Source organism: Loxodonta africana, chromosome 15, assembly GCF_030014295.1.
Source record: "Loxodonta africana isolate mLoxAfr1 chromosome 15, mLoxAfr1.hap2, whole genome shotgun sequence".
Lineage (NCBI taxonomy): Eukaryota > Metazoa > Chordata > Mammalia > Proboscidea > Elephantidae > Loxodonta > Loxodonta africana.
Genome location: NC_087356.1, coordinates 63,047,977 through 63,067,770, shown reverse-complemented (window position 1 = coordinate 63,067,770; position 19,794 = coordinate 63,047,977). Strand labels below are relative to the sequence as shown.

Below are 19,794 nucleotides of genomic sequence, written 5' to 3'. Positions count from 1 at the left end.
AAGAGGCTGACTAGGTGTGGTGCCTTCTTTCCAGTTGTAGGATGTGCCAGATGCAACAACACATCCTTCACTTTAGAAGGGTTATCTGGGCATGCCCCACACCAGTGGACACCTAGAAATTTCACTGCAGTAGAAGGCACCTGAATTTTTGTCAGTTTGATTTCCCACCCTCTGGCAAGCCAGTGTCTCCCGATAAGTCTAGAGTCGTTGATACTTCTTCCTTTCTAGGTTCAATCAGCATGATGTTATCAATGTAATGGATCAGTTTGAGTTTTTGTGAAAGGTAAAGACAATAAAGGTCCCTACAGAGTAAATTATGACATAGGGCTGCAGACTTGAGATACCACTGCAGTAGATCATTGAAGCTGCATTGCTGGTCTTGCCTTCAAAACATGTATAGAGAAAAGGGCATTAAATGAAAGATCAATAGCTGCATGCTAGGTACCAGGAGATGTATTAATTTGCTCAAGCAGTGAAAGCACGCCTGAAACAGCAGCTGCAACTGGAGTCACCACCTGGATAATTTTTGATAAACCACCATCATTCTCCAAGATCCATCTGTATTTTCTACAGGACAAATAGGCAAGTTGAATGTGGATATAGAGGGAATCACCACCCCTGCATTCTTCGAGTCCTTGATGACGACAGTGACCTCTGCAATCCCTCCAGAAATGCAGTATTGGTTTCGGTTTACTATTTTCCAAAGCAGGGGCAGTTCTAATGCCTTCCGCTTAGCCTTTCCTAACATAATAGCTCTTAACCACTTTTCAGGGATCCGATGTGGGGGTTCTGCCAGTTGCTGAGTATACTATTTCAATTATGCATTCTGGAACAGGAGAAATCACTATAGGACGTGTTCAAGGACCCATTGAACCCTTGTGAGATGGAAATTACCAAGAATTCCATTAATACCCTGATCTCCATATGCCCCCACTTTTCCTGGGCCACATGCCATTTTGAGTCTCCTGGAATTAGTGTCCAGTTCAGAGATAAAAAAAAAAAAAAAAAAAAAAACTAGTAGGATCTAGTAATCCTCAAAAAGTTTGATTATTTCCTTTTCCTCAATGAATAGTTATTCTTGTAAAAGGCCATCGATCCTTTTGGGGAAGGCTGGGAAAAAAGTTAACAGTATTGATTTTGGAAGTGCAGTGAGGTCCTTCTTCAAGAGGACCTGGCCTCCTCTTCATTAAAGGGGTTGTGGTTTTGTAAATTGGCTCATGCCTGGGATTGACTGAGGGGTCATGACTATTCTCGCAATTCCAGTTAGACTACAGTTCACTTGACCTAGAATTCTTCCACTTGTACAGTTCAAGTAAATATTTCCCATCTCTTTCGCTACTAGGGACACCATGACTAAATAGCAAATGCCGTAAATCCATATGAGCCAGACTATTCTGATTACAGCCCACTTTGTCTTTGTCAAATGAGTGCTGCCACTTGGCCTTTACCATCATGGGGTCCTATGAGTCCCATTGTCATTAGGTGTCTTAATTCAGTTAGGGCAATTTCTACTGTCAAATTCAACTTACATAAAACAGCAATCACAGCAGTCTTCAAGGACGATGGGGTTCCGTTCACAAATTTGTTCCTCATCATTGTGATAAAAGATGTGTCCCCTGGGCACTGCATGTGTGGGTCTGTGTGACTGACCTGATAAATCCACTCTAACATGCCAATTTACATAATTTCTTTGGATACTGTATTCTATACCATACCGAGGAAGGTCTGGCACTTCAACTTGATTCAGTGCAGGCCACTGCACAATCTACACTTCAGCAAACCAACCAAATAAACTATTGAATGAAGAACCTGTGCTTATTGGCCCAATATCAGTAAAATCAGACTGATCCAACTTTATGTTCCTTGCACTCTCATCGCACGCCCTTATTAACCATTCCCACACATATTCCACACGTTTCTGTTTGAACATATTTGAAAACTCAAGCAATTCTTTTGGAGGATAGTGTACCTCCTCCTGGGTCACCATTTGTACTCCATCTTTTGGGGCCCACTGATATGTACATTAAGTTATAGGTCTAGAAGCAAAAATGGGTGGTGGGGATTTGTTCTGAGAACATTCGACAATGTCTTGCAAGGCATCTGCCTCAAGTAATGCCCCAGGCAATAACTCAGGCTCCTCCTCAGGGGATGACTCAGACAAAGGCTTTCACACAGCTGGATTAATCTCATCAGATACAAGTGGAGGGGCTAATGGTTTTAGTGGGGAAGGTGGTTTAGCAGGTAAAGATGGAATAATCTCTTTAGATGGGAGTGAGAGGTCTGGATCTATTGGCAAGAGTGATTCAACAGAATTTAGGGTATCACTGGCCCTAGCTTTCTGGTTGTTTACCCATATATCCCCATCCCAAGTTTCAGGATCTCATTTCCTCCTAATCAATGCTCTCACTTTAACGTTAGCCATCACTCGAGGTTCGGAATTCAGTTGCCATTGTATTTCAGCCACTCTTATGATAAGACTCTCCGTTTGGTTTTTGGCAATATTAGCTCTGTTACTACAAGAAATAAGACTTTTTTTCAAGGCAAGAGTAGCAACTTTGAGGTCATTTGTGTGGCATTTGAGCTCTGACTCTGAAGACCTGAGTTCACCTCTTTCTTACACCTGATTGTCTAGCAAAAGAAAGATCAACCAACCAGCTTCCTTATACTTCTCATAATGACAAAATTGTAGAAGTGTATCAAACATGCGATCATCAAGAGCCTCTCCTTTCACCAATGCCTGACCTATTAATGATGATGTTTTGCATATTTCTATTCCCACGTCATGGCACTGATTAACAGTGCCCTCTTTACTACTGGAGGCAGAGTCATCAACATCTTTAATATGAACCAGACATGAAAACCAGTTTAGAGAACTCATGCTGTCAATTTTGTTTCTCTAGAACCACTCTCAGTACCAAATATTTTAAATTGGATTCCTAGTAATGCAAAACCAGTGAAGTGTGTACGTATAGAGAGAGAGAGAGAGAGAGAGATTTATCTCAAGCAAATGCTCACGTGATTGTAGAGGCTGGTAAGTTTCAAGTCTGTTGGTCAGACACCGGGCTGGTGGCTTGTCATGACTCACATAGCTGTGGGGGCTCATGAACCCAATATCCACAGTTAAGATGGCAGGCCACTGGCTCACAGGCAGCAGGGGTGACCAATCCCAAGATCAGCAGGTAATCTGCTAGCTCAAGTTCCAAGAACCTAAGGACAGATGATGACAAGCAGATGCAAGATCCAGAGTGAGAGCCATGCTGAACATTCATATATATACAGAATGTTCATTATATACAGGCCACATGCCCAATCGAAGTCTCTTTCAACGATTGGCTGCTCATAGCAGATCTCATCATGGAGTTGACTACATCATTATATAACTGCAAAGCTACATTTATTTTACAGAACTAAAAAACTACATCGTAATGACCAAACCACTAGGAATCACAGCCCAGCCAAGTTGACACACAACCTTACCTTTCACAGTTAGGAAAAGGGACATGAAGAGACATGGGTCATGGGTTACATATGAGGGGATGGTCCTGAACATATCTCCTTCTTTTCCCTATTATACTGGAAAAACAAAAACCTAATTCATTTTTCTCTAGGTTATCCTGAGAGCAATTATGAGCTAAAGGCCATCATGTCTAATTAAGGCTATGACCAGATGTTTCTCTCCAATTGAAAGAAACAAACATTGTCTATCCATAACATTGCAAACATATGATGACTTTTAAGAAGTTTTTCTTCTACAGGTGAATATATCAGGAATCTGACCAGAAATCCAGGAAAGAAGCTTCTTTGGATTCTCTTCAAGGGAGGAGTTACTACTTTAAACAAGTCACTGAGCTGTTTGTGTTCACACATGAAACACACTTTGACTACTCCCATGCACAATTTCACCTCATCTCTGGGACTGCTTGCCCTGAGACAAGGCTTTTAGGTATCTATTTTTCCCTCCTCAATAAATACAAAAATACTGAAATTTTACAGAGTATATTTTCTGAACACTATGAAATTAAATTAGAAATTGATAGGAAAAATATATCTGGGAAAAATGATTAAATATTAAACAGCACATTTCTCTATAACAAATGCTTCAAAGAAGAAGAAAACATAGAGAAAATTGGGAAAAATTTTGAATTGAAAAGTAATGAAAATACAATAAGAATCTATCCAGTGAAATAATGCAATACAAAAATTGAGACAAAAAGTTCTACATAAAGTGATACTCATAGTATTATTAATACTAAAAAAGCATTGGAAAGTGGACACAATTTTAATGTTTAACAATGAGGGAAAACTTGAAAAAATATGATGGATGCCTACTTTGGTGAGTAGTACCTGGGGGTCTTAAAAGCTTGTAAGTGGCCATCTAAGATATAATTATTGGTTCCATCCCATGTGGAGCAATGGTGAATGATGAGAACCAAAGACTCAAGAATGCCCAAAGGACTACATGAACCAGAGACTCCACCATCCTAGCCCAGAAGAAGTAGACGGCGCCTGGCTACCAATACGGACCACTCTGACAGGGATCACAACAGAGAATTCCAGAGAGAAAAAAAAAAGCAGGAGAAAATTTAGAACAAAGTTAAAATTCTTGAAAAAAGACAAGACTTACTGGTCTGACAGAGACTGGAGGAAACCCCAAGACTATGGCTCCCGGCCACTGGCTAACCCAGAACTAAAACCACTCCCGAAGCCCACTTTTCAGATAAAGATTAGACAGGCCTATAAAAGCAAACAATAAAACATATGAGCAACGTGCTTCTTAAGTCCATCAAATATGCAAGATCAAATGGACCACCCTGGCCCAAAAGCAAGATGAGAAGGCAAGAAGGGACAGGAACTGGAAAAATGGACCCAGGAACCTAAGGTGGGAAGGGGGAGCATGCTGTCACTTTGTGGGGATTGCAACCAATGTCACAAAACAATATGTGTATAAATTTTTTAATGAGAAATTAACTTGAGCTGTAAACTGTCACCTAAAACACAATAAAATTAAAAAAATATATAATTCATCTACATGATAAAATCCATGAAAAAATATAATACAAAATATATTTATTGACAAAAATAGAGCTAACATTATAATGACAAGCTAAACAACCTTTTTAACATGGTATATTGAGTATGATCCCACTGAAAGAAAATTTCCAGATGAGATGCTCCATTCCTAATCTCTGAATAGTGGAGTGTACCAGTTAGCTATTGCTATATAACAACCACAAAATCTCATCAGCATACAATAATGAGTATTTGTTCCTCATATGTCTACAAGTTGATTGTGGCAGCACATCTTCTCTGAGCATGGGTGAGTGTTCTACTTCAGGATCTGCTCTACATGAGTTCGTTTTGAGAATCATTTGGGAGGGACAACAGTTATGACAAAGAAGCTCTTCTCCAGGCAATGGCAGAAGCACAAGAGGGCAAGCCTCACTGTGCAAACATATTTCAAGCCCCTGCTTAAATCACATCTGCTAATGTCTCATTGGTCAAATGGGTCACACTGCTGAGCTCAATATCGGTGGGGCATAAGACCATAAGAAGGGTACGGATACATAATACTACTAGAGGAATGAAAAATTGGGACCAAAAACACAAACTACCACCTTTAGGCATAGTATGCCTTTTTTCATGTGTGTTTCTCATTCCAAATTTGCAACAATAAATACGAGTTCCTTCAAGAGTCAGAAAAAGAAAAGAGCATTTGTTAAAATAAACATGTGCAGAAGTGTTTGCTGGATTGAAAATTCTTGTCTTCCTCATACTTTCAGCTATCAAAGATTTTCACTTCACTGTAGGCTGAACCAAACAGATGTGGAGGTGGTATGTCCATCAGGGGAGGACAGATCAGGAGAACAAAATGTCCCCCTCTGTCCACATATCGAGGCACCCAAGGTCAAGGATGCTTCACTCTCCTTCTTCTATTCTATTCCTCTTCTGTGATTGTATCCTCTTGTTTTTACCACTGCAGTGTGCTCTGTTCCACCCTCTTCTAAAAGAATCATTCTTAAATGCCCTTTATACAACTTTAAAAGAAGAGCACTAAACCAAAAAACAAAACAAAACCATTGCCGTGGAGTCAGTTCCAACTCATAGTGACCTATAGGACAGAGTAGAAATGCCCCATAGAGTTTCCAAGGAGCCTGGTGGACTTCAACTGCTGACCTTTTGGTTAGCGGCTGTAGCATTTAACCACTATACAACCAGGGTTTCCAGAGGGGCACTAGACACATATATATGAAGTACAGATTGAGGCGTATGTTATTCAATATGCATATACAATCTGTCAAGGATTCATATGAAATGGCAACAACTGTTCCTTCTAGGGAAGAGAATTTAGGAGAGGAATGACTAGATGGGAGGATGACATGTTTTCATTACATAACCTGAACTATACTGTTAATTTTTTTAACATGTAAAAGAATTTGTCACAATATATTATTTTTTAAATAAACTTAGACAAGAGCCTGTTTTTCTCATCAGAAAGCAGAGTCCCAGGAACATAAAATAATTTGCTTAAAGTCATGAAAAAGCTAGAGGAAGCGCTGATGACTAGATGAAGGAATTCCAGCAGGGAGAGAACTAGGATTTTGAGTACCTCACACTCAATATTCTCAAAAACCCCACGAGGTCAGAAGTATTTTCTCACTTTTAAAAATACAGAAATTAATATTCAGAAACATAAAGTATTGGCCCAAAGGCACACAAGTGCTAACCCACCGAGTCAAAATGCAAAGCTTACAGGATTCACAAGAAAGTTTACTACCTACCTTATATGGCCTATTCAGCTTACTCACCTGACAATCACCCCACAGGTCTCAGAAATCAGTTCCCTTTTACCATTGTGTGATGACTAAAGCCAATCTTTACCCCAACACTCTTAGTCTTATGACCTGTGTCATACCAAAAAAAAAAAAAAACTGGACACTCATCCAAACTTCCCATTTTTCCCAAAAGAAGATAACTTTCCAAAGGAATAACTCTTAAGTTAAAGAATATCCGCAGCACTTAATATATTAGGGATTTAAAAAAACAAAAAACCTTTACCACTAATGAATCATTTAGATCAAAGTGTTCTAATGTATTATATAAAGCTGCACTTCTCTTTACACAATGCCGTGGAATTATAAACCAGTCCCGAGATTAATTCTTTCTCTCCCATATATACCCATATGAGAACTGCTATCTGTTGTTGTGCACCGTTGAGTTGATTCTGACTCATAGGGATCCTACAATACACGGTAGAACTGTCCCATAGCTATCTCTTGTGCCTTAAGATTCAATGGAAACTACCTCTTGCTTAGTGCTGCCCTCATAACTAAAGAAACCAAACCAGTTGCCATCAATTCCAACTCATGGTGACTGCATGTGTATCAGAGTAGAACTGTGCTCCATAGGGCTTGAGATGACTGAATTTTAGGAAGCAGATCCCAGGTTTTTCTTTTCAGGCATCCCTGGATGCACTGGAACTTTACAACCTTTCAGCTAGCAGCCCAATGTATTAACTGCACCACGCAGAGGCTCCAATAACTAACTAGATCCCCAAAATAACTTACTGCTCTTTAGAGCCTCCAGACCCTTACTTGATTACCCTGTGCCACAAAATTTCTCAATCATAGCTCAAACACTCAAACTAACCCTTAAGAAAAAGCTCTAAACCAGACTTTTAGCCTTGAACTATATGTGACTTTTCATTCATCATTTTTTGAAGTCTTAAACCTGAAAAACTACTAATACCTTAGACAGGGTCCCTAGGGTTCCTTCCACACACAATCTCAGGAATGACCATGCTTGCTGCTATCTGGAGCCTAACATACTAGCCTCCCACACACCCCAATCTTCACACACTTCTCTTGTCATTCAGCCAAGATCAACTTAGGAAAAATTTTCACCTACTACCTTCCTGAAAAAAAATTAATGTTCGAAAATTACTTTTTGAGAAGTTAAATGACATTACTGTAAACAAAATCAGATTATGAAAGTGTTAAGGTATCATACCTTTAAAACACAATCTGTAAGGGTGGCAATAGAACAAGAAAACATGGCATAAAATAAAATAGATTGGGATTCAAGAGCCTGGAGTCCAGGGCCAGTTATGGCAACAAATAGTTGTGTGTCCTTGGGCAACATATGCAATATTTCTGAGTCTCCAATGTATGGTCTGTTAAATGAGAAGGCTAGATTTAATGATTTATATGATCCATTCAAGATGAAACAACTTTTGATTTTAGAAACAATCTGCATAAGGTAAAGAACCTCGGAATAGTCAAGGTGAGGTGAGGATTAGGGAAAAAAGGTCTGCGTTAAACCCTCATCCAAAAATAAAAACTTAAAATTCTCTTTCTGATTAGGGGAGAAAACACTAGAGCTTGGACAACTCGGTGAAAACACACACACACACTAAAGCAAAGTATTAGATCTTCTTCAAATATTTCTCCCTCCTCAAGAAAATGTTTTTCTTCTCAAGGTATTCCTCAGGGCAACTTTGACATCCTTATTCCTCAAGCTATAGATTAATGGGTTTAACAGAGGCACCACAATGGTATAGAACAGGGAGGACACTTTCCCTTGGTCAAGAGGCAAAAGGGAAGGTGGTTTGAGATACATGAAAGCCCCAGAACCAAAGAAAAGAGAAACCACAATTATGTGGGAGCTACAGGTACGAAAGACTTTGGACCTGCCCTCAGTGGAGCTAATATGGAGAATGCTGGAGAGTATTAGAGCATAAGAGATAAGGATGGTGACAATGGGCATTCCGATGCCAATGGCTACAACAATAAATACCACCAGCTCATTCACATAGCTGCTGTTGCAGGAGAGCTCAAGGAGGGGAAGGATGTCACACATGAAATGATTGACAAGGTTGTCAGCACAGAAAGTCAAACTCATTATGCTTCCCGTATGGGCCATAGCACCCAAAAAACCCATCACATAGACACCTAACAAAAGGAGAAAACAGACCTGCGGAGACATGGTGACCGTGTACACCAATGGTTTACAGATGGCAACATAGCGGTCATATGCCATTGCTGAGAGAATGAAGCACTCAGAGATAACAAAGAAGCACAGAAAAAAGAATTGAGTCATACATCCTACATGCAAGATGATGTTCTTCTTTGAGACAAAACTCATCAGCATTTTGGGGGTAATGGTAGTGGAGTAACAGAAATCAATTAAAGAGAGGTTAAAGAGAAAAAAGTACATGGGTTTTTGCAGATGAGAGTTCAGCCCAATCAGAGTAATCAAGCCCAGATTCCCCACGACAGTGATCACATAGAAGCAGAGAAATGAGAAGAAGAGAGGGATCTGGAGTCCTGGCTGGTCTGTTAAGCCTGCAAGGATAAACTCTGTCACAGAAGAATTCTTGGTTGCCATTGTCCTCTTGGGCACTCTGTGGGGATAACAGAAAGGAACCACTTAGAGGAAAAGAAATAACAACGCTAACATCGCAGCATGTGTCTCCCCAAACCCTTGCCTTCTTGGGAATGAAATCCACAGAGAGAGACTAAAATTATAGTAGAAAAGGCTTTACTGTTTGCTGTGGATCTGTCCTTACAGCACCAAGTGACTTGAACTGTCCAGAGTACACATGAGGGTAAACTTTGTCTCCAGGTTGAGACCTGTTGCTGCTGTGGAGAAAGGTAACAAAAACAAGGTGAATTACCTTTAGATCTTTAAGTCAGTACCTTTTCTATGTCCTGCCGTCTTGTGTCTCAGCTTCAGTTGCTGAAACCTGGGCCTCTTCTCTGAAGAGAGTCCTGACAGGCAGAAGTCACTGTAATTCTCATCAGAGCTTCCACCTCTCCATCAGGTTCTGGATCACAGCAAGAAGATGACTAGTCAGTAATTTGGAGAAAGGCTGGTCTTGAGAGAGATTTAGAGCAGTTGCCCAATAGAGATTTGTAGTTACCATCAAATTTACACTTCTTGAGAGTATTAAAAAAAAAACTCATTGCGGTCGAGTTGATTCCAACTCATAGCAACCGTATACTACAGAGTAGAACTGCCCCATGGGGTTTTTAAGGAGTGGCTGTTGTTTTTGACCTACCATGCTCTTAACCACTATGCCACCAGGGCTCCATTAGAATATAGGGGAGAAGAATTAGAGAAGTCTCCTTTCTTGTCAGAGCCAGGAGTAGTGCAATTAATTCCTGGAGTGAATTTAACTATGAATAAATTATTGAACGTGCTCTTTTGTTTTCTCAAGAGCTCTTAGCTCCAGTGGCTGTACATTTTAATAATAATCTTTTAAAGCTAACATTTATTTAGCAATTACTATGAGAGGCTATGAACTAAATGCTATGTGACAGTATTATTAATCCAGTTTCACTGAGATATATAACTAGCCCAAAGTGACAAAACTACTGGTTTGCAGCCAGAAGGGGGAACTTAGACAGCCTGACTCCCATGCTTTGTGCTGTTACCTGATAGATCAGGCCAGGCAGGCACCCGTCTTCCTTTAGTTCAGAGCCACAGCGCTATACTCTACTCTTAACCACAATTGTTTTGGGAAGGGAAATGGGGCTATTGAATAGATGGCATCTTTGAGGTCAGAACACTCTTTTCCCAGTTCTGATCAAAGATAAGAACCTATAATTTATTTTGTAGTTCTGCACTGAAGAACACAATTTCTAATTGCTTCTTTACCCAAAGGCTTCTTTCTAGGCCGTAGGGAAAAGAGAGCATCTTTCCCTAACCAGTGGATAACAGGTGATTTAAGTTTTATTTTGAATTACAAATTCTGATAAACTGATTATTAAGACAGAGACTCCCTAAGGATCATCACCTGAGATTACCTTCCCTAAGGAAAAAGAAATGTTTGTTTATACCCTTGATATTTTTTGATTTGGCTTTTATGGACTTAACACTTTCATTCAAGTAACATCTATTCAGCACTATTAAGAAAAAAAATCATTGTGAAAAACATAATTATCATTACCGTTTGCTGAGTGCACAACACTGTACAAGACACAAAACCCTTATACTAATGCCTGGCACCACAATCCAAAAAAACTATCCAAATGTAATCTTGTTCATTCCTCACAATAGTGATACCCATTGACTCAGAGAGACAATATGTTTCAGAGCCCACACTCATGCCTACACCTGTCTGACTTCAAGTCCCTTATTCTTAACCACTAGACTAAACTACCTCTTGATGAGAGCTACTGAAACAGGGTCCTTGCCTTCGTAGATCTGAAAGTCTTCACAGAAATCGAAATAGACTCATTGACTCGCATAAAAAGAAGTGTTTAGAACCAGAAATGGTAGTTTAGAAGAGCACATTCAATAATTTATTCATACTCTCATTCATTCCAGGAATTAATTGCACTACACCTAGCTAACAAGAAAGGAGACTTCTCTGAATCCTCCCCCCTATTTTCTCATGGAATATAAATTTGATGGTAACAAAGAATCCCCATTGGGCAACAGGTCTCAACCTCTGCCAAGACCAGCCTTTCTCTAAATTGCTAACTAGTCAAAATTTCCCTCGACAACCCCTGCTCCCACCCACATTTCCTGAGCACTTCTCTCAACTGACTTTTAAGGTACTCAAAGCTCACAAGTTGAATCCCAGTGCATCAAATTCCCAAGAAAGTGTAACACAAAAATTTATTCTTCTTTGGTTTGCTTTTGTCTCCCTCTGTCTTCCATTTATCACCCCCAAATTCTGCCTTGACAAAAATTATCTATCCTATATCTCAATCTCTCAGACACTTGCTTATTTTCTCTGACACTAAACAAACTCATAAAATTTTAGCCCCTGAAAAACCCAGGAAACAATCTAATCCAGTGTTTCCCCAAATGTGACTAGTCATAACAATTACCTAGGGTGCTTGTTAAAAAGAAATTCTGAGCTCCACCCTGACTTGCTGAATCAGAACTTCCAGAAGTAGGGATATTGTAGCCACATTTTTTTAAACTTCTCAAGGGAACCCAATGCCAGAAACTTATGGATCCACAGGACTAATATTTCTCCTCATCTTACAAAAAGAGAATAAGGTCCAAAGAAGTTTAATGACTTGCCAAAAGCCACAGATCTAGTTTCAGTGTCTAGGTTACCAATAACACCTAGAGCTCTGTTCGTGAGCTTATATGACCATCAGATTGGCTGGAATACTAGGTACAAGTAATAAAAAAATAAAGGATCAGACTCCTGATTCCAGGTATCATGAAGTAGCTTTTATATTACTTGCCCTCTAGCCATAAACAACAATAATATTTGGAAAAATATATATATAAACAGTTCTTTTCAAGCTTTGGAAAGCTGACACCACAGGGCTTCATTCCTTAAGACAAGGCAAGAAACTTAGGTGACTACCACATTTCACCCACCTTTCTCCCTGGGGCAACTTCCAAACCAGGTACAGTGAAGCAGAGCCAAAAAAGAAAACCACAATGGTCACAGGCTCTGTCGTTATATTAAAGAAATATCAGAGTTCAGGGATATTAAGGCACCTGGAATTTGTGAGACAAGGTATTGAGGGGAAAAAGCCACAGAAAAGGACTTTCAAACATCTGCATAATGTAATCCTTTGGGTTCCTCATTGGATCCTAAAGTTTGTATGTTCAGGGCAAGATGTCACAAAGCCTAGCAGAAAACACCTACTAGGGGGCTAATGACTGAACAGAGATCAGAGACATTGCATAGTACTAGGGAGATGATGGGATTCTGACTTAGAAAAAGTGAAGAAACTTTGAGGAACAAGCTTGGTAGAAATATGAAATCCCAGAAAAGCCATAACCTAGAAGTATAAACTAACCCCTTCGAACAAGGGCAAAACTGAAAAGACCTATCATAACAAAGACTCAACCCAAAGCTTAACAGGATGAAGGTGAGCTGCTAGCAAATTAACTGCATCTCAGAACAAAATTCAACATTCCAGAGGAGGATAACATAATCCACAGTCTCTACAACATATCTATGATATTCAGCATAAAATAAAAAAATGGTTAGACATCGTACATGAAGAAAGCAAAACGTCATTAAAAAGTGAGGAAAGAAAGAAAAGACCAAAATGGATGTCAGAAGAGACCCTGAAACATGCTCTTGAAAGTACAGCAGGTACAGCAAATGGAAAAAAAAATGATGAAGTCAAACAGCTAAACAGAAGATTTCAAAGGGTGGCTGGGGAAGACAAAGTAAAATATTATAATGACATGTGCAAAGACCTGAAATAGAAAACCAAAAAGGAAGAACACCTCAGCATTTCTCAAGCTGAAAGAAGTGAAGGGAAAATTCAAGTCTCGAGTTGCAATGTTGAAGGATTCCACAGCAAAATATTAATAACACAGGAACCATCCAAATCAGATGGAAGGAATACATAGAGTCAATGTACCAAAAAGAATTCGTCGACATTCAACCATTTCAGGAGGCAGCGTATGATCAGTACTAAAGGAGGAAGGCCAAGCTTCACTGAAGGCATTGGCGAAGAAACAAGGCTGCTGGAATTGATGGAATACCAACTGCGATGTTTCAACAAAGGGATGCAGCAATGGAGGTGCTCACTAGTCTATGCCAAGAAATGTGAAAGACATATATCTGGCCAACCAGCTGGAAGAGAGCCATGTTTATGCCTATTCCAAAGAAAGATGATTCTAACAAATGAGGAAATTATCAAACAATTCTTAAATTAAGTCTACCTTAATTCATAAAGAGCCCTAGTGGTGCAGTGGTTAAATACTCTGATGCTAACTGATAGGTCGGCATTGGAACACATCAGTCGCTATGCAAGAGAAAAAAGTAGCAGTCCACGTCCTTAAAGACTACAACCTTGGAAACCTGATAGGGTAGTTCTGCTCTGTTCTACAGGGTTGCTATGCGTCGGAATCAACTTGACAGCACACAACAACCTAAATTAATCTATGCATTCAACTAGATCACAAGCAAAACATCAGCCTACTTCTTGGTCAAAATTGACAAAATGTTTCTAAAATTCATGTGAAAATGCAAAGGACCTAGGATAGACAAAATAACTTTCAAACACCAGAAGAAATTTAGAGGACTTACTGTACTAGTTACAGAAATTAAAACAGTGTACTAGTGGGAAAAGGGATGGACACTTAAATTAATGTAGCAGAGTGAAGTGTTCAGAAATAGACCCATATATATAGGTTAAATTGATTTTTTTTTTTTTTTTTACGAAAGCTTCTAGAAGACAACAGGAGAGTAACTTCAAGACCTTAGAGAAGGAAAGGTTTCTTAAGCATAAAAGACACTAAGCAGAAAAGAAAACAAAAAAGTTGAAATTGGTCAAGATTAGAAAATTCTGTGCTTTGAAGCACACCATAAAGAAAGTGAAAAGGCAAACTACAGACAGAAGAAAACACTCACAAAACACAATACATGCATCTGTCAAAGGACTCAAATCTAGGAGACATGAAGAACTCCTACTAATAAATTATCAGCCTAAAACAAATTTCATGTGCCAAAGATTTAAAAATACACTTCAGAGGGTATCTGAATGGTGAATAAGTACATAAAAAGTTGTTGAAAAGCACCACTTAATAAACAAATGCAAATTAAAACCACAATAAGTTATAATTATACACCCATCATAATACCTAAAATTAAAAGGACTGACAACACCAAATATTGAAAAAATGTAGAACATATGGAATTCTCTTATACTGCTGGTTGGAATGTAAAATGGTAAAACTAGTTGGAAAACTGGCAGTATCTAATAAAGTTAAACACACATCTGTCCTTGATCCAGAAATTCTACTCCTAAGCATATAAATCTCAAAAACTAACACATGTGTCCACAGAAAGGTTCACAAATAAAAATTCATAGCAAATTATTCATTGTAACCTAAAATTGGAAATTAGCATCAACAGGAGAATGGATAAATAAACCGGCATATTCACACAATGGAATACCACCCAGCAATAAAAAAGAACAAACTCTTGATTTATGTAACATGGATGAGTCTTGAAAAGAGATAAAGGATTAGTCTTGAAAAGTATACCAGGACCACACTGAGGAGAACTTGGAATGCCAAGACTTAAAGGCCAATGGGTAATATTTAAGAGTCTTAGATAAGAGAGTGACATTCATTGATTTCAATCAACAAATATTAATTCACAAATAATGCACCAGGCACTGTTCTAGTGGCTTCAGACACTATACAAATCAAGACTCTGTGTCTTTATTGAGCTTTTATTCTAGTAGGGAGAAGACAAACAATAAATAAAAGAAACAAATAATTTAAGAAAAATACTAGAGTAAGGGCTAAAAAAAGTAAAGCAAGGAAAAGGCACAGGTAAGGCAGGGGCCAAAGGGCAGCTTGAGAGGACAAATAAAGTATTATAATGACATGTGCAAAGACCTAGAGGTAGAAAACCAAAAGGAAAGAACAAGCTCACCATTTCAAAAGCAAAAAAAACTGAAGAAAATATTCAAGCCTCGAGTTACAATACTGAAGGATTCTATGGGGAAAATATTAAGCAACGTAGAAAGCATTAAAATAAGATGGAAGGGGTACACAGAGTCACTATACCAAAAAGAATTGGTCGACATTCAACCATTTCAGGAGGTAGCATATGACCAGGAACCAATAGTACTGAAGGAAAAATCCAAGGTGCACTGAAGGCATTGGCAAAAAACAAGGCTTCAGGTATTAACAGAATAACAACTGAGATGCTTCAACAAACAGATGCAGCACTGGAAACGCTCACTCATCCAAGACAAGAAATTTGGAAGACAGCTACCTGGCCCTTTGGCCAGAAGAGATTGATTTTTATGCCTATTCCCAAGAAAGGTGATCCAACCAAATGTGGAAACTATCAAACAATATCATTAATATCACACACAAATAAAATTTTGGTGAAGATCACTCAAAAGCAGCTCCGTCAGTATATTGACAGGGACATTCCAGATGTTCAGCTCAGGTTCAAAAGAGGCTGTGGAACGAGGGATATCATTTCTGATGGCAGATGGATCCTGGCTAAAGCACACAATACAAGAAAGTTGTTTACCTCTGTTTTATTGACTATGCAAAGGCATTCAACTGTGTGGATCATCACAAATTATGGGTAACATTGCAAAGAATGAGAATTCCAACAGGCTTAATATCATGCTTATGAGGAACCTGTACTTAGACAAAGAGGAAGTTGTTCCAATGGAAAAAGGGGAAAGTTTGTGGTTTAAAGTCAAGAATGGTGCGTGTCAGGGATGTATCCTTTCACCATACTTAACGAATCTGTATGCTGAACACATAATCTGAGATGTTGAACTATATGAAGAAGAACACAGCACCAAGATTGAAGGAAGACCAATTAACAGCCTGTGATATGCAGACAACACAATCTTGCTTGCTGAAAGTGAGTAGAACTTGAAGCACTTACTGATGAAGATCAAACACCACAACCTTCAGTATGGATTATACCTCAACATAAAGAAAACAAAAAATCCTCACAACTGCACCAATAAGCAACATGATGATAAATGGAGAAAAGATTAAAGTTGTCAAGGATTTCAGTTTACTTGTATCCACAATCAACGCCCATGGAAGCAGCAGTCACGAAATCAAATGATGCATTGCATTGCGCAAATCTGCCGCAAAAGGCCTCTCTCAAGTGTTAAAAAGCAAAGATGTCACTTTGATGACTAAGGTGGTCCTGACCCAAGCCATGTGTTTTCAATTGCCTCATATGCATGCAAAACTGGACAACGAATAAGGAAAAATGAAGAAGAATTGATGCCTTTGAATGATGATGTTGGCAAAGTATATTAAACATACCATGGACTCCTGGAAGAACAAACAAATCTGTCTTAGAAGAAGTACTACCAGGATAATCCCTTGAATCAAGAATTCTGAAAATTTTTCTCCAGCATTTTGGACATATTATCAGGAGGGATCACTCCTGGGAGGGCATCTTGCTTGGTAAAGTAGAAGGTCAATGAAAAGGAGGAAGATCCTCAAAGAGATGGATTGACACAGTGCGTACAACAATGGGCTCAAGCATAACAATAATTGTGAGGATGGATCAGGATCCAGCAGTGTTTCCTTCGGTAGTACATAGGGTCACTATGAGTCAGAACTGATTTGACAGCACCTAACAAAAACCACACATGGTCAAGTTCAAAAGTCTTTGATACATACATTGTCAAATGTACATTTGTTCACAGGCTAAAGATTTAAAAAAAAAAAATTCAGCATCAAAGCCATAATAACTGTGAGGCAGGGCCAAGATGTTGGAGTATTCAGATGCTTCCAGTGGTCCCTCTCAGAACAAAGACCTGAAAAAAAAAGTGAATCGATTTTGTATGACAGTCTAGGAGCCCTGAACATCAAAGGCAATGTTGAGGAATTGGACTTAGTGGCAGGGGGAGGGAGAGAGAGTTCAGAAGCAGCGAGGAGTTGCCAGACCTGACCCAGCAGGAATCTGCATCTCGCAGGCCAGAGCCACTGGCATGAGAACAGTGAAGCAAGCAATGGCATTTGGAACATGTTTTCCATATCAGAAGAGATGGAGTGGCCTCCAGAATCAGCGAAAATTGGCACTTTCTGCAAAAGATAACTACTTTTTATCTAACCTACCACACAGACCCAAACACAACCATTTAGAAAAAAACTTTCTCCCCTTTGCCCATGCCACCTAGTCACCCTCGACAGGGGACCAAAGTTAAGTGATTCCTCCCAGTCCTTACGGCCAACAGCACTGGGCGCCCATAGTCTTCCTCAAAACGCATCCACACAGACACTCTAAGGAACAAGGACATGCTTTCTTCACCAACACTCAGGAGTGGTATTTGGTCCACTGCCTTGCTCAGTTCATGATTCCCTACTGCAGCCAGACACCTGTGCCTACATCAAACACCCCATGTCCCCTAAGACTGTAAGTGAGAGCCTGCACCACACATTTGCTGACCAACTACCTGGACACCGGAGCCGAAAGAATACAAGAAAAGTAAATGGACTCCTTGGCTCGTATACCTAGTAACAGCTCTAACCACCTGGCGTCAGGACGTTAGAGCTTCAAAGGCACCGATGACCAGACTAACTCACTCAAGCAGCCTATATGGGCATATCAAAACAAAACAACAATTTAGGACTCAGTAATAAAACATAAAACAAATAAATAAAATAACTTATAATGACACAGAGACAACAGTCAATATCAAATCACATAGAGAGTCAGACCGTGATGGCTTCAGCAAGCCCCCAAATCAAAGAATCAAGACATTTTCCCAATTAAGAGAAGTTTCTGGAACTATCAGAGGTAGAGGAAACCCTGGTGGCATAGTGGTTGCGGGCTATGGCAGCTAACTAAAGGGCCAGCAGTTCAAATCCACCAGGCACTCCTTGGAAACTCTTTGGGGCAGTTCTACTCTGTCCTATAGGGTCGCTATGAGTTGGAATCGACTCACCGGCACTGGGTTTGGTTTGGTTTACCAGAGGTAGAATACAAAAGATTAATATATGGAACTCTTTAATAGATCAGGAAAGAGATCTGGCAAAATGTAGAACAAACAAAGGAACACAAAGACATGGCATTAGAAGAACTTAAGAAGATTAGAAAAAAGCATAATAACAAATTTAACAGGCGCCAAGAATCGGTAGAAAGACAGCAAACAGAAACTCAGAAGACTAATGATAAAATTTCAGAATCAGACAAATCAATAGAAAGTCATAGGAGCAGAATTGAGGCAATAGAAGTCAGAATTAATGAGATTGAAGATAAAGCACTTTACACCAACATATTTGAGGAAAAATCAGAAAAAGGAATTAAAAAAAAAAAATGAAGAAACCCTAAGAAATACGTGAGACTCTATCAAGAGAATTAGCCAAAGACTGATTGGAGTATCAGAACCAGGGTGGGGAGGGGGGGATAACAGGAAATGCAGAGAGAATTGTGGAAGATTCATTGGCAGAAAACTTCACTGATATTGTAAAAAAAGGAGAAAATATCTATCCAAGATGCTCTATGAACACTAAACATGGTAGGTCCCAAAAGCAATTCACCAAGAAATACTATAATCAAATTTGCCAAAAACAAAACTACAGACAGAATTTTAAGAGCGGCTAGGGTAAACAAAAAGTCAGCTACAAAGGAGAGTCAATAAGACTAAGCTTGGACTACTCAGCAGAAATCATGCAGGCAAAAAGGCAATGAGATGATACATACACAGCCTTGAAAGAAAAAAATTGCCTGCCAAATCATTTGCATTTAGTCCATTTAATCCAGCAAAACTGTCTCTCAAATATGAAGGCAAAATTTGGACAGAAGTTTACAGAATTTGCAAAAACCAAACCAAAATTAAAAGAAATACTAAAGGGAGTCCTATGGTTAGAAAATCACCATTGGATAACAACCCAAGACTAGAACACAGGACAGAGCAATCAGCCCAGATAGGGAAATCACAAAAATAGATCAAAGCTAAAACACTCAAAACAGGGAAACAGAAACATCATTAGGTAAAAGACAACAACATTAAATAAAAAAAAAGGGACTAAACATTGTAGTCACAGATCTTTCACATGAAGAGGAAGTCAAGGAGATATAAAGAAATAAAAGACTGGTTTAAATGTGATAAAATAGTCATAAATATTAAAGTAACCATACAGGAAGCTAACAATCCTACACATCAAAGTGAAAAACAAGAAAAATTTAAAGACTCAGCAAATATAAAAGCAGCAACAATGAAAAGAGGAAAAGACAACACATAAAGAAAAACGATCGGCATAGAAAATTAAGTGGAAAAAAGAAACTGTCAACAACACAAAAGCAAGATCAATGACAGCTCTAAACTCATACCTATCAATAATTATGCAGAAGGT

General features: G+C 39.0%; 1 protein-coding gene across 1 annotated transcript; it reads right to left on the bottom strand.

Moving 5' to 3' along the window:
• Positions 1 to 8,133: 8,133 nt before the first annotated feature.
• Positions 8,134 to 9,781, bottom strand: LOC100656459 (olfactory receptor 8B12). The gene has a single exon (XM_003422606.3). The coding sequence runs from the start codon at positions 9,382 to 9,384 to the stop codon at positions 8,452 to 8,454; it is 933 nt and encodes a 310-aa protein (XP_003422654.1). The 5' UTR covers positions 9,385 to 9,781; the 3' UTR covers positions 8,134 to 8,451.
• Between the last annotated feature and the right edge of the window lie 10,013 nt (positions 9,782 to 19,794).

Coding starts and splice junctions, on each gene's coding strand:
- LOC100656459 (XM_003422606.3), bottom strand. CDS start 9,384: ATGGCAACCAAGAATTCTTCTGTGACAGAGTTTATCCTTGCAGGCTTA.